General features: G+C 42.0%; 1 protein-coding gene across 2 annotated transcripts in view; it reads right to left on the bottom strand.

The window, feature by feature from the left end:
- Positions 1-4,582: 4,582 nt before the first annotated feature.
- NOL4 (nucleolar protein 4) overlaps positions 4,583-15,116 on the bottom strand; it is a 382,191-nt gene continuing 371,657 nt past the window's right edge. For both annotated transcript variants that reach the window (XM_030213991.1, XM_030213980.1), the window contains one exon: positions 4,583-5,285. In XM_030213991.1, the coding sequence (XP_030069851.1) occupies positions 5,092-5,285 (194 nt within the window). In that variant the 3' untranslated portion in view covers positions 4,583-5,091. The remainder of the gene's footprint in view (positions 5,286-15,116) is intronic.

Below are 15,116 nucleotides of genomic sequence, written 5' to 3' on the forward strand. Positions count from 1 at the left end.
ATCCATGTCCAGCATTTCTCCTCTCTCCCCTCCATCCATGTGCATCTCGTCTTCCCTCCACTCCATCCATGTCCAGCATTTCTCCTGCCTTTCCCTCCATCCATGTCCAGAAACTATGCTCTGTCCCCTGCCCTCTCTTCCTATCCATGTCCAGATTGTCCTCTGCCCTCCCATCTGTGTCCAGCGAGTCTCCTCTCTCCCCTGCCCTCCATGTCCAGCGATTCTCCTCTGCCCTCCCCTCCTATCTATGTCCAGCGATTTCTCCTCTCTTCTCTCCCCTGCCCTCCCCTCCCATCCATGTCCAGCGATTCTCCTCTCTCCCCTGCCCTCCATGTCCAGCGATTCTCCACTGCCCTCCCCTCTCTGTCCAGCGATTCTCCTCTGCCCTCCCCTTCCATCTATGTCCAGCGATTCCCCTCTCTCCCCTCCATTTCCAGCGATTCTCTTTTGCCCCCTATCCTCCCCTCCATGTCCAGTAACTCACCCCAGGCCTCCACCTGCCCCCCCCCTTTTAAGCCCCTGTCGAGTTCCAGCGCCCCAGCTCCACCTGCCCGCCCTTAGCTTCCCGACAGCCCCCCCCCCGCGACGCGTTTAAATCTTCCGGTGATGTAGTTTCCTGTTTCCACGAGGGCAGGACACTGTGAGGGAACGAAGGGAAGGCAGGAAGAGGCGAGCCTGATCCTCTCACCAACGCTGGTGCTGCGACTTCACGTAAAAAAATGATTTAAACGAATCGCGGGGTAGTGGTGGTGGTGAGGCTGTCGGGAAGCTAAGGGCGGGCAGGTGGGGCTGGGGCGCTGGAACTCGATGGGGGCTTAAAAGGGGCATCATGGGTGGCAGGAAAGGAAAGTAGGGCGGGTAGGTGAGCCTAGGAAAAAAAAGGTGCTGGTACGATGTACCGGCGCGTACCGGCACAAAAAAGCACTGCTTCTGCCAAGAATATGGCTCTGTTGGTAGTGGCTAGGCATTTGCTTTGGATCTTTAATTGTTCAGCAGATGTGGCTTCTAAGACCAGGCTTAGCAAGTTACCTTTTAGGGCAAGTTTCTTGTTGGGGAAGATCTGGATAATTTGGTCAAATAAGAGACAATAATGTACCAAAGCTGCCTGAGGACTATATGCCCCATGGTGTGTCAGCTAGGGAGTGGCTTAGGAACTTCAGGAGGTATATGCAGGGCAGAATGAGTGCTACTCAGAAGTCTCATTTTGCAGACAGAGGGCAGTCTTTTTGTGAGGCCTGAAGAGGGTGTCAAGATTTGGAGCCTAGAGTCTCAGGTGCTGCCTGAGCCCCACACTGAAGACCTGGGACCCATTCTCTAGTAGTTTCTGTTGGGGATAGAATCCAACAATTTTGCCAGAGATGGGCCCAGATAACCTCATATCAGTGGATTCAGCCTGCCTTTTGGCTTGAGACAGTGCAGTGGGACAGCATCCCATTTACTCCATTGTATCATGCTTCTTTGTCTTAGTTAGGCCTGCCCTGTCACTGGTGGCAGAGACTAGATAGTCAGGTCAACAGACTGACTGTTATAAGATACTCCCCTTTTCTTTTGTTCCTTTGTTGCTACTGATTCATTTCTCTGATTTCCAGTCTCCTCTCGTTTGTTTTTCTAACTGGTAATTCATGAAAGTGTTCAAAAAATGGCCAACTATTTTTCCCTGGCTTATATGCTTTTTACAATGCAGACACTCTGCAAAGTGTTGACTCTCCAGGGCATGAAAATGCCTCCAAACTTGCTTTTTTTCCCCTTGAATCCCCTTCCCTGTATACTTGGCTGTTGCTGTGAAATCTTTTACATTACATTTTATGTCTTAAAATCTGTACATACCTTGGACATTTGAATGCAGAGTACAGGCATTCGTAGGAAATACATACATTGGAGATTAAACAATTAATAATTTCAGACTTTAGACATCACAAATTAGTGAAATAAAAATGTTTTTAAAGATTTCCAAAAGATCTTATAATTTATCATTGATCTAAATTAGATCTTAACCACTTGATATGTAAAAATGAATGGAATCTCGTTTTGTATCTTATCCCGTTTGCATTCAGGAACCGAAAAAATAAATGATGTCTGAGTGACCAGTTTCCACTGGGTAAAGACAGACTAAGGGGCTCATTTTCAAAAGAGAAAAATGTCTTAAAAACAGCATAACGTGCCATTTGGACATTCCCCCCCCCCCCCCCCCCAAAAACCGCATCCAAATCGCAATTTTCAAAACTCAGATTTGAGACATTTTTCTCTGAAGTGTGTACAAATCACAAGGGGGGGGGGGGGGGGGGGTTGGGCGATCCCACAACTTGGATGTTTTTCTGCCATAATGGAGCAAAGCAAAAACGTCCAGGGCTAAAAGGTAGACATTTTGGTCTAGACCTGTTTCAATCATGTCTAAGTTACAAAACATTGCCCTAAATGACCAGATAACCACTGGAGGGATTAAGGCATGACCCCCCTCTTTACTCCACTAGTAGTCACTGACTCCCTCTCACCCCCCAAAGATGTGAACGAAATAGTACATCCCAGCTTCTATGACAGTTTCAGATGTTATGGCCAGTCCCATTAGAGCAGCAAGTAGGTCCCTGGAGTAGCCTAGTGGTGGTACCCTTATGGTGGAAAGTGTGAGCCCTTCAAAACCCACCAAAAACCTACTGTACCCAACTTAACACCTCTACAATAGCCCTTATGCCTGCAGGTGTCACCTATATGTAGGTACAATAGATTTTTGGTGGGTTTTGGAAGGCTCCCCTTATAATATAAGGGGGTAACAGTGAGATGTGTACCTGGGACCTTTTATGTGAAGTCCACTGCAGTGCCCTATAGGGTGCTCCATTGCTCTGCTGGGATGTCTGTGTGGCCAGTCTACTAAGAACACTGGCCTCCCATACATCCCAATGGCTTGTTTTTGTGTGTTTTCCCCTTGGACATTTATTTTTTCTGAAAATGGTCCAAAAAGATAGACACACTGAGTACAAAACATTTAGCAAATGGTCATTTTTGAAACAAAAAGTTGGACAATTTTCTGATTTGAAAATGGCCATGTTCGCTACTAGATTTTTGGACATTTTTTGTACAATGTCCAAAAATGGATTTAGAGGTCATGTTGAAAATGCCCCTCTTAATATATCACACATATATTGAGTGGCCGTTCCATATCATATATTGAAAATCACAATTTAAACCTTGTGCGTGCTTCTATAGGAAGCCGATGGAGTTTGACAAATAATTGAGATGTCCTTTCAAACCTGTGCAAAGAGCATGATAATCTTATTGCTGTAGTAATTGTAGTTTTTTTATGTTGGCTTATTATTGGCATTGTGGCTCATATAATTGCAACATTACACACTGGTGTGCTTGTACACATAAATCTGTTTATTAATCCAAAGAAAACTGGAGGAAGTTATGCCAGCCCTCAAAATTGAAGATTTTCATTGAAAGTGGTGAACATTAGTTTGCAACGCAAAGAGATGCCTATTTATTAATGTAATGTACGATGTCTTCAAAATACTCATATTTCAATAGCTTTTTTTTCACATTTACCAACAGTATCACAAAAGTTCTTTTTTTTTACATAACTGTAAGCAACAGTAATCCTAGAAACACTGAAAAGAAAAAAAGGCAGAGCAATGTCCACAGTTACAGGAAAAAGTGCACATTACTTGGTCACAATCACAGTCAGTACTTGGAAAACTCTATGTAACAAGTATATATAAAATGTCACTGATGCCTTAAACTCATTGTCAAAAACTGAATTACATCATTTTTTATACATGAAATAAGGCAAATTCAGGAATGCACAAGGAATCTGATAGTCAACAAAAGCTAAACAACTGAACAGATTTTACAGAAAGCATGAACCAAAGTACATGTCTACACGTACATAAAAATAAGCTTGCCTTAGTGCACAAAGAAAACACCATTAATGTGTATTCAGCATTAGAAAACAAGAACATTTGGGGGAGAGAAGGAGGAAACAAAACAAGGTAGGAATTCAGTGTAAGTTGCAGCTGCATTGATTTACAGTTTTATACAGGTTTTTTTTAGGCAAGTGGGCAGCAAAATTATACAAATCACACCAGAGGTGTGAAATGGCCTTTCCTGTAAGTACTTCTGTGAAATGAAAAATACACACAAGAGTGCAATTTTTCAGATTGTCACTTGCAACCTATTAAACATTCAGTCATCTGCATCCACCCAGTAAAGAGGGAGCTATACAGAAAATCAGCAGCAGCAGCAGTAGTGATTATGGAGTTGTGTGTTTTCTACAGGAAACCAATCAGTCTTCTATGATATTTCTATGTCTTTAAAACAAAGTCTCAATTACTAATAAACTTGGAATTCACTATGGCATGGGGACCAGGAACATCATGAGTGGAGGAAAACATGCTTCTAATAGAAAATAAACCCAGGTGTGAAGTTTTCACAGGGCAGGAATTAGGGGCTTACCCATCATCACATTTTTTTTCTTATCTGGTTTTTTTATTTTGCAGAAAGAATCTGGAGTCTCAGATTTGAGAGCAACTTAACATTGGCTCTTCAAAAAATTCTTTTAGAAGTGAAAAAAGTTGTCAAAGTAAAAATGAATAATATAAATGGAAAATAAAACGTTTGTTTTTTTATTACAAATTTTTTTTCTAAAAAATTCACGATTTTTAGTTGTGTCCTGTAAGAACAGGAACTATTGGCAACGTTTTGCCATATACTGCAGTTTTAGGTCTATTCAGTCTGTAGCACATTTCACAAATATTGCACTTGGATCTTGAACCAATGTTGACACCGCAGTATCTTCTGCTTCTTTCACGTGCTAACATGATCAACTTTTAACAATCTACATCCATTTTGTTTCCATAATTAACTGGCATACTATAATAAAAAGTAAAAGGCTGGAAACATAAGAGTACCTGAAATGCCAGGGATCGAGGTTCACTTCAAGCATCTTAGCACATCACTTCATGGGTTAAGAACAGTGTGGCATAAAAGTAATCAACTTTCCTTGAAGACTGCAGCAATGTGAGATGGCTCTTCGAGAAAATCAGATCGTCACTAGTGGAATACCAGGATTAAACCAGGCTAGTCCAGAGGTCAGGCAGCTCAGTTCTGCTGTAAAATAAGGTTTTCCAGTTCATCTGCAGAGCGCAGTAAAAATGCGGCAGATTCCCGATAGCCGGCAACCAGTTGCCGCACTGCATTAACTTCTGTTGGGTTTAGCTGAGGTCGAGAGCTTGTACTACTGGAAGATCCAGAGGTGGTTGCTAACTGTCTTTTCATGCTGAGGTCTGTTGGACCTAGAAACAACAAATAGCAATAATGAAAGGACCAGGCTTTCCTGCACACAGAAGGATCAAGAAGGAAATGTCAAGAAAGAATATTAAATACTACATTTAATAGTTAGAGGTCTCTATATATCAGTCTCATAGCAGCCCTAGACAGTCATCAAATGACTGGCATTAAATAGCTGATAATTTCTACTAAGGAAGAATAGCGGCTGGCATTCAATTTTCAGCTAGTAAAGATAATGCATGCAAATGTTCCCTTATATTTATTATCTTTGTATACTCAGCCCTACAGCAACTGTCTCTGCTATGATTACTCAATTATTTTAAAAAATATAAAACAAACACAATAAGAACTGGATTTATCTATCTAGGCAACTGACAATGGCATTTATTGCTGTTTAAATCTAAAGGTTACTGGAGATTGAAAAATGCATCAACACTGGCCATTTTGTGCAGAGCTCTGATAGCTTTGTTGGACAAGAAATTTACTCTATGACTACTTCATAGCTCAACAGTAAGGTCTTAGGAGCCCTATTTGTGTTTTAGATACGCATACACTGGCATTTACATGTCTATATTGCATATGTGTTTAAATCGCAATTTCAGAAAACCAGGATATATGCATCCAAAACTCAAATATGTTAATTTGGCAGGGAGGTGTGCTCTAGATGTGTTTTGGGTAGGGTTATGGCAGGCTTAAAAGATACAAATGCATTCTCGATTTCACAGGGGGAATGCACTTGCATGTCTGCTGACATCAATGTTGGGATTTATACCTCCTCTTGGAGACATTTAGGTGAGAGAAAGGTGCTCGTTTTGTTCAGTGCTCCCCTTAATCCCTCTGTGTTTTTTTTTATCTCCTCAGCAGCAATACTGGCAAAGGAAATCAGGCTCTGTGATAGGGTCAGAAGAAATACATATGTATTTTTCTAAAATGGCTGACACACATACCTGTTCTGGTATCTACACATGTAAGGTCTCTGAAATAGTGTTATACATGATTATGTTGCCATGTTCACCCCATCGATAGTTTAGACATTGATGCTTATAAAGTGTTTAATTGTATCATACTGATGATATGAGCATCATGTAACTAGCGCATAAATGTTCATTCCTGCATATATTTTAGAACAGGCTCTACTTTGGCAGATTCCAAATTACTAGTGGAGCTTGACATATCCTGATCTGGATGTTTCAGATCCGATTTGTACATCCTTTCTAAAATCTACCTCCAAATAAGTGATCATGCCCTATGTCCCGTAAACCAGAGAATAATGTGCATATAAGCATGCACTTTTATGGTTCAGATTTTACAGTACTATAAAATAATGAGTGGAGTGGAACGGGTAGATGTGAATCGCTTGTTTACTCTTTCCAAAAATACTAGGACTAGGGGACACACAAGGAAGCCAAAAAGTAGTAAATTTAAAACGAATCAGAGAAAATGTTTTATCACTCAATGTGTAATTAAACTCTGGATTTCACTGCCAGAGAATGTAGTAAAAGTGGTTGGCTTAGCAGGGTTTTAAAAATGTTTGGATGGTTTTCTAAAGAAAAAATCCATACACCATTTTTAAAATGGACTTGGGGAAAATCCACTGCTTATTTCTAGAATAAGCAGCATAAAATGTATTGTACTGTTTTGGGATCTTGCAGGTACTTGTGACCTGGATTGGCCACTGTTGGAAACAGGATGCTGGACTTGATAGACCTTCGGTCTGTCTCAGTATGGTAATACTGATGTACTGCACAACATTACTTTTATTTATGCTAATGCTGAGCCTACTGAGACCAAATACAGAGTTTGCACAGAAACACAAGAGAATACAAACTTATTAAATAAGCACTAAGGGCCTGATTTGCAAAGTGGGTTTTTTTTTTTTTGCATAGACCAGAATGGGGGAATATCCTAAGTAGATTATACCCTGAGGGAGCAGTTTTCAGACTGTTTAGTTTGGGGTTAGGTCTACAAGTACTTTTTACCCATGGACGTTTTACACCTGCTTTTTGTGCAGCTAGATTTTGTAAGGTGAATAGAATATCTTTTCTTGATCATACAATCTACATGCAGTTTGACATCTTTCTTTTGAGAATGCTGACTGTGTAGCATGGGCTCTTAGAATGTATTTGTGAGAAGCCATTTGATAGCAAATTGTATTATTTTTAAAAGTTGATGCCACCAGAGTTGACATCTCTCTATTTAAACAAATTCCAAACTTTTTTTTTTTTACTTAGGATAATTGTTTCTAACTTTACAATATACTTTATTTCATCAGACAAGTTCTTGAGTTATTGCAAGATGGGTACTGAATTTATGATTATAGGTGCTGAGCTGTGCCTTATTTGTTAGTTTTTGATTAGCATAGTTTTATACTGATCAATCTTCAGCCAGTAGCAGTGAGCAGTTTTTTAAATCGCCTAGTGGTTACAGCACCAGTCTTGACATTCAGAGGTGCCTGGTTCAAATCCCACTGCTGCTCCTTGTGATCTTGGGTAAGTCACTTAACCCTCCATTGTCTCAGGCACAAACTTGTGAGCCCTCCAGGGACAGGGAAATATCAAGTGTACCTGAATGTAACTCACCTTGAGCTACTACTGAAAAATGTGTGAGCAAAATCCAAATAAATAAAACATTTACTGTTCTGGCTAAGTTAGACCCTCTGGATATTCAGTGCTGGGCCTTGTGCAAGCACTAGCATTGAATATCCAGACCTGATCAGATAGGCAGCTGCTGGTACTTATGCGGGTTCTGGTCAATATTCAGCTAGGAACCTGCATAAGAGACAAATGTGGGTCCCAGCTGAATATTGGCTTGGACCCACATCTGGTCAGTTCCCTCCTCTCCCCTGATTCCAACTCCCTCCCCCACCAGGAGCACTGCCACCCAATAATCCCCCTCCCTTCTTCACCCTGAGCATTGTGCCCCTCTTAAAGGCCACCCTCCAGGCCTACGTTTACAATCCCTGGTGGTCTAGTGTAAAAGGGACAAGAACAATCTCCACTTCTTGCTGTCCACAACAGCTGTGACTTCGAATTGGCTGCTGTGACCTCTAATGGTAGTACTGCAGTACCGCTAGAACTATGAGACTGCTGATAGAGGTTGCAGTGGCCATTTTGAAGCTGGAGCCACCATGGGCAGGAGCAAGTGGGGATCATTCTTGCCCTTTCTACCCTAGACCCCCCCATGGACTGTAAAGGTAGGCCTGTGCAGAGGGGTTTAGTGCTCGTCAGGAGGAAGGGAGCCACTGCTCCTCAGGAGGTTTGGGAGGGAGGAGGCCAATGCTCTTTGCAGGGGTGGGGGAGGAAGAAAGGGAAACCACAGATTTCTTCAGGTCACTACCTGGAAGTTATCCAGGTGCCAAACCAGGCATAGATAGGATTGCCTTTTATGCACTGGCACTGAATATCGCTGGAGAAGTACTGGCTCCACCCAGACTCTGCCTCAGCACTACCTGGATAGTGTGGGGTATAGGGGTATCCCCTATGTCTCACCTTTTGTTAGGCCTGAGGCCTGGGTAAGCCATGAACCATCTTTTCTGAACAATACCCTCATCACAACTTTCTGGAAACACTGTGCTAGCTGACATCATCCAAGGACAGGCTGTCCACCTGTACTAGCCCTCCAGTCTATCTGGTGTGAAGCTGTGGAGGACAGAGTTTTACAGAAATACTGGAATGAGATAATCCTGGTTAGCTATCTTATTAGTGAGACATCCTGTGCCACTCCTGATAAAGTGAGCCATCTAGAAGGACAAGCACCCCTTAATATTTGTGACCAAATATCACCTGCTAGACAGATGAATATGGTTCCTGATTGGTCCAGGATAGTCACCTGTGGACCATTGGGATAGAGTTAACCCTGGGCTTGGTAGAGAGTTTGGACCAGAGGACCAGGAAAGAAAATAGACCTGGTGGCATATACATCTCTCTTAGGAGAGAGACTGACTTGTTCATAACGCCTATGAACTGTATCTTTCTGTGCAAAATGCAGTACAAGGAAGAATTCAGGAACTGATTATTTGCAGCTTCAATCAGACTGAGAATCCAGCTGCTTGGGCAGAGCAAGGACATGTTGAACTATACCTGATACTAACTAGGGGGTTTGAGGTGTACAGCTAAATCGCTGAAGAGGAACCAATTCATCACCCATTTAACACCGAAGCTGCAGACCTCTAAGAGGGAAGGAACAAGATTTCTTCTACAGTTCAGGAGCACTAGTCATTTACTTGTCTTTAGCTTGCTAAGGATTGGATATTTTCACACATGGTATATAGCCTAATAGAGCTGCTGCTTTTGTAATCTCTTCTTAGGAAAGTATTGTAGTTATGTAACAATACACACACACTGACACACACACACATCAGTATATTTTTGTAACTTGCTTGCCATATTTGCTAATTATTATTATCCATAATAAATAATATATTTCCACATTAGTATTATTCCTTCTTAGGGGCAGCGCTACTTGAACCTTAGGGTCACCTTAGGTGCAGTATACTTCTTGCAGACAAGTCCAGAGTAATTACTTATCTAAGGAGACCTTTTATTAAGCTGTGGTAAAAAAAAGGCCCTGCAGTAGTGGCAGGGGCCATTTTTCCCATGTGCCAGGGCCCTTTTCACTGCAGCGGGTAAAAAGCTAAAAAAAAGTGGCCATGTAGCAAGATAACTCTTACCATGTGGCTATGCGGCATGGAGCACTTGCCTTCACCCATTGAGGTAGCGGTAAGGGTTCCCGCAGTAACTAGGCAGCATGCAGCGATGCCTGATTACCTCCGGGTTAGTACCACACTATAAAAAATGTTTTTATGAAGTGCCAGAAATGGCACGTGCTTGAGTCGGAACTAGCATGCGGTAAACCTGTGTTGGGCTTACCGTTGCTTTATAAAAGAGCCTCTAAGTGATTTTCTGTCGCTGTATTTGCGCCTACAGGGGGCAGTCTGTGCAGATAGTCAGCAGCACTACCTGGTTATGTGTCACTGAATATCAGTGGTAGCCAGGTCCAAACATGCTAATCAGACAGGGTGCATTTCCTGACTGGTTAAATCATTTGAATTTCAACCCTTTAAGATTTATGGGCATGGTTTTATAACAGGATGCCTACTTTTAAGCTTATTTTGGAAAGGCAGCATAGACATCTATATACCTTTCTATAAAAGGCACCCAAAACCAGCCCCAGTAACATGTAAACAGTATTAACTTATGCATTTATACACACTCTAAATAAAATGTAAATTTGTGTTTTCTATGGTGCTCATTTTTGAAGCAGATAGACCTCTCAAAATGGCCAAAAACAGTCCATCTACTGAAAATATCCAAATCATGATTTTCAAAAGGCAGAATTTAAAACTTTCCACTGCAGTTCATCCACATAGCAAGGGGGCATGTTTTGGGTGGAACTAGGGTGGGCCCAAATTTAGGATGTCTTTCAGAGATAATGGAATGGGAAGAAAAGTCCAAGGCAAAAAAGAAGGACGTTTTTATCTACACCCTTATCAATCACATTCAGGGTACAAAACGGTGCCCTGACTGAGCAGCTGACCATTGGAGGGATGAACGCATGACCTTTCCTTCCTCTCCCAGTGATTACTGACCCTCTCGCACACCCCTATGAACATAACATAACAAAATCCAATGCTTAAATACCGTAAAATACTTCAAAATTGGTTCACTGTGGTTCACAAAATGTAAGAGATGGAATATCCTTTCCATGAATTTATAAATATTTAACAAAAATAATAAAAGTGACAAAGAAAAATCTTATACCTTTAACATATAACTGATAAAGAAAAGTTTTTAAATTCTTCCTAAAAAGACTATCATTATTAATTAAACAAATATTTTTAGGCAAATTTTTCCAATGTTTAGCAGCCTGAAATGCCCACTAAGAATTAAATCTCTCTTTGATCTCGTTCATTTAACGTGGAAATGACAGTGGATACTAGGTTCTATGACAGCTTCAGGTATTATGGCCATTTCTAATAGAGCAGCAAGCAAGCAAGTATAAGGCGCACCCTAGTGGTCAGTGCAGTGGACTTTGAACAACAAGATCCAGGTATAACTCCCTCTTTAACACTTTTATTTCTGTACAAATATGTAAGCCCCCCTGGAACATAGAAATACCTACTGCACCTGAGAAACCTGCAAGTGTGATGGCAGTAGTAGTGGTGTACCTTTAGGTACGGTAGGTTTTCTATTCCAGAAGGACTCACAATAACATAGAAGGGAATTAAGTTGGGATTTGTACCTTGGTCCCGTTGTTTAAAGTCCACTGCACTGACCACAAGACTGCCCCTCTGCTCTGCAGGGACATCTGTGTGGCCATTTTTGTACATATTATGCCAGACATTTTTGTGCCTGCTTTTTTGGCGTTCATATTTTGGACATTTCATTTCGGAAAATGGCTGTTCGTTTTGGACGTTTTCAGGGCAAGAATGCCCTCATGTATTTTCAGACAGGAAATCCTGACATTTTTCCTGTTCACAAATGGCTGTGAGCTGGATTTTTTTTTTTACATTATGAGTAGGATGTCCTGATTCTGACTTGGACGTTCTTTTGAAATTTCCCCTCCATATGTGTACTGTATTTTATTACACTCATGTGTAGACAGTAACTCTGACTTAGCTCCCTATCCGTTTTCGCATCCTGTTCAAACGTCTTCTACTAACCTATAAATGTACTCACTCTGCTGCTCCCCAGTATCTCTCCACACTCGTCATTCCCTACACCCCTTCCCATGCATTCTGCTCCATGGATAAATCCTTCTTATCTGTTCCCTTCTCCACTACTGCCAACTCCAGACTTCGCGCCTTCTGTCTCGCTGCACCCTACGCCTGGAATAAACTTCCTGAGCCCCTACGTCTTGCCCCTTCCTTGGGCACCTTTAAATCTAGATTGAAAGCCCACCTCTTTAACATTGCTTTTGACTCGTAACCACTTGTAACCACTCGCCTCCACCTACCCCCCTCTCCTCCTTCCTGTACACATTAATTGATTTGATTTGCTTACTTTATTTTTTGTCTATTAGATTGTAAGCTCTTTGAGCAGGGACTGTCTTTCTTCTATGTTTGTGCAGCGCTGCGTACGCCTTGTAGCGCTATAGAAATGCAAAATAGTAGTAGTAGTAGTAGGACTACCCAAACTGTGTCCCTGGAATGCCTACACGTAGCACATGTATAAATATGCACCATCCTGATGATGCACATACTTGTATGTGCACATACTATGGAACAATTTTATAAAAGGCCTTTACACATTAAAAAAAAACATTATAAAATTACCCCCCCCCCCCATATATAGTTTTCATTTTGATTTTGTCTTGTTTTGCTACTGCTAAAATGTTCTATAAATTTTACATTTGTCGTGCTCAAGTTGAGTGGGTTTGCAGACTAAAGAAAGATGGATATTACTGAAATTAAATTAAATTATTTTATGATCCTGCCCATAATACACCTTGGGGAATGCTTCTCTCAAACGTGATTAAAAGTATGTGTGGTGTGAAATAGCAAGGATTTGTAGCTGGAGAGAAATTTTCAGATAGCCAATTTATACAGGTAAATCTTTATTTTGTGACTGTGTAACTGATTTTGGAAATTTGTCCTATGAATCAGAAAACAGAAGTGTGTGCTGAAAATGGGAAAACAAATGTTCTTGCTATTTGCTTCATCAAACCTTTGAAGCTACAACAATTAACTGAAGAGTCGCATAGAAGACGTGGAGGGGCATAATCGAATGGCTGGCCAAATAGATGGCCAGCCATCTATTTGGTCGGCGCCACAAAGAGCAGTCCCGAACCGTATTATCGAAAAAGATGGCTGGCCATCTTTTGTTTCGATAATACGTTTCGGGCTGGCCAAATGTCAGAGGTGGCCGGCATCGGTTTTCGCCGATAATGGAAACTAATGCCGGCGATCTCAAACCCGGCCAAATCCAAGGCATTTGGTCGTGGGAGGGGCCAGCATTTGTAGTGCACTGGTCCCCCTGACATGCCAAGACACCAACCGGGCACCCTAGGGGGCAATGCAGTGGACTTCAAAAATAGCTCCCTTACCTTGGGTGCTGAGCCCCCCAAAACCCACTCCCCATAATTGTACACCACTACCATAGCCCATAGGGATGAAGGGGGGCACCTACATGTGGGTACAGTGGGTTTTGGAGGGGGGTTGGAGGGCTTAACATTTACCACCACAAGTGTAACAGGTTACAGGTCAATTACAGGTCAATTATCCTAATATTGACTGGCTAAATGTTACATCAGGAAGTACTAGGGAGCTAAAATTTCTAGATGTAATAAATGACAGCTTTTTGGAGCAACTGGTCCAGGAACCTAGAGGGGGAGCTATTTTAGATTTTATTTTTTTATTTTAGAAATTAAGCCAATAGGGGCTGGGCTTTTTGAGAGTGTGGACTTTGTTACCTGGCCTCTGCCTGGCAAAGAAGTGTGAACTTTTTAATATTGACCTTTATAAGAAAATTTAAAGATTGAGCAATAGTCTTGCAGTACTACTCGTATGTCTTTTAGATTGCCATTTTTTAGGTGCATTTGTTCGTGCAAAGCACCTACTGTTGATGATTGTTTTCTCAGTATGTACACATGCAGCTTACAGCAGTATAATCACTGTACCAATCTGCGTGAAAATAAATAATGTAGTTGTTCACTGAAGTTTATTGGGAAATACTGAGGCCCTGATGATCAAAGGTATATGCAAGTGCTAGATGCCACTAGCACCTGCATTTACCTTCGCACATATGATCAGAGGGGTCTACAGTGCCCGCAGCTGGGAATGCCACAGAGCTCATTTAAGTGCTCTGATCATACGGACACAATAGCGCCTTAACCTTACACCAGGTGGAGTTAGGGTTAAGCCTCCCTCACACCAGATGGAGTTAGGATTAAGCCTCCCTCTGTCCCCCCCCCTCCCCCGGTCCAAGCCACGCAGCCCAGGCTGCCACTGTCAGTCTTGGGGATCAACTGGACCCATAATGGCTAAGGACGTGGAGGCCTAGTGCTCTCCCAAGCCCCCCCAGACACTGACACAGGGGGCTGGAGGTCTGGTGGACCTTCAGACCCTGACACCCCCAACACATAAGTTTATACAGCTTATTCCTCCAATGCCTAGGTCATGAGTCCAACACCTAAGGGTCTCTAAATAATTCTTTGGTAGTAAGAGGACTGAGATTTGTCTGTGTAGCATAGAGATGGATTGGTATTCCATAGTCTCCACCTGGAAAAACTCCTTAAGCTTTCCAAATACCCCGCTAGTAAAATTGTCTGCTCGCAGGGAGGCTATATAATGTTCCAACTGTTTGTATGCAAACATTTTGTTCCATGCTCCCTGTGCCTCACTTGGAAATTGCCCCCGGGCACAACTCGCCATTTTCCTGAAGGATCTGATAAAGAAAATGGAAGCCTAACTGAGCCCATCTCTGGAAAATCCTTTTATCCATACCCGGCTGAAAGGTCCCATTACCTGCAAGTTAGGGAAGATCCTTAGCAAATGGATTGCCATCCCAAAAGCTGTATCAGCCTCCTCCAAGCCTCTTTAAGTGGACATATTAAAACACTTTGTCCTATGTGTTCAAAGTGCTTGAGGGTGGGCATGCAGTATATAAAACAAATGAAATGACTTAGCCTGCGTCTGCTCCACGGTCAAGGGGGGTGTGGTGGTGGACGTCTGAAGGAACCAGTCTTTCACATGGCACAAAAGGCATACCTGAACATACATTTTAAGATCAGGGAGACCCAGGCCCCCACTCCTCTAGGGACCATATAATCTATCTGCTTGCTATTTGGATTTTTTATTCCCCCAGCTAAATTTGACTAACAATCTATTAAGCACCTTA

Source organism: Microcaecilia unicolor, chromosome 1 (genome assembly GCF_901765095.1).
Source record: "Microcaecilia unicolor chromosome 1, aMicUni1.1, whole genome shotgun sequence".
In the NCBI taxonomy this organism is placed as follows: Eukaryota; Metazoa; Chordata; class Amphibia; order Gymnophiona; family Siphonopidae; genus Microcaecilia; species Microcaecilia unicolor.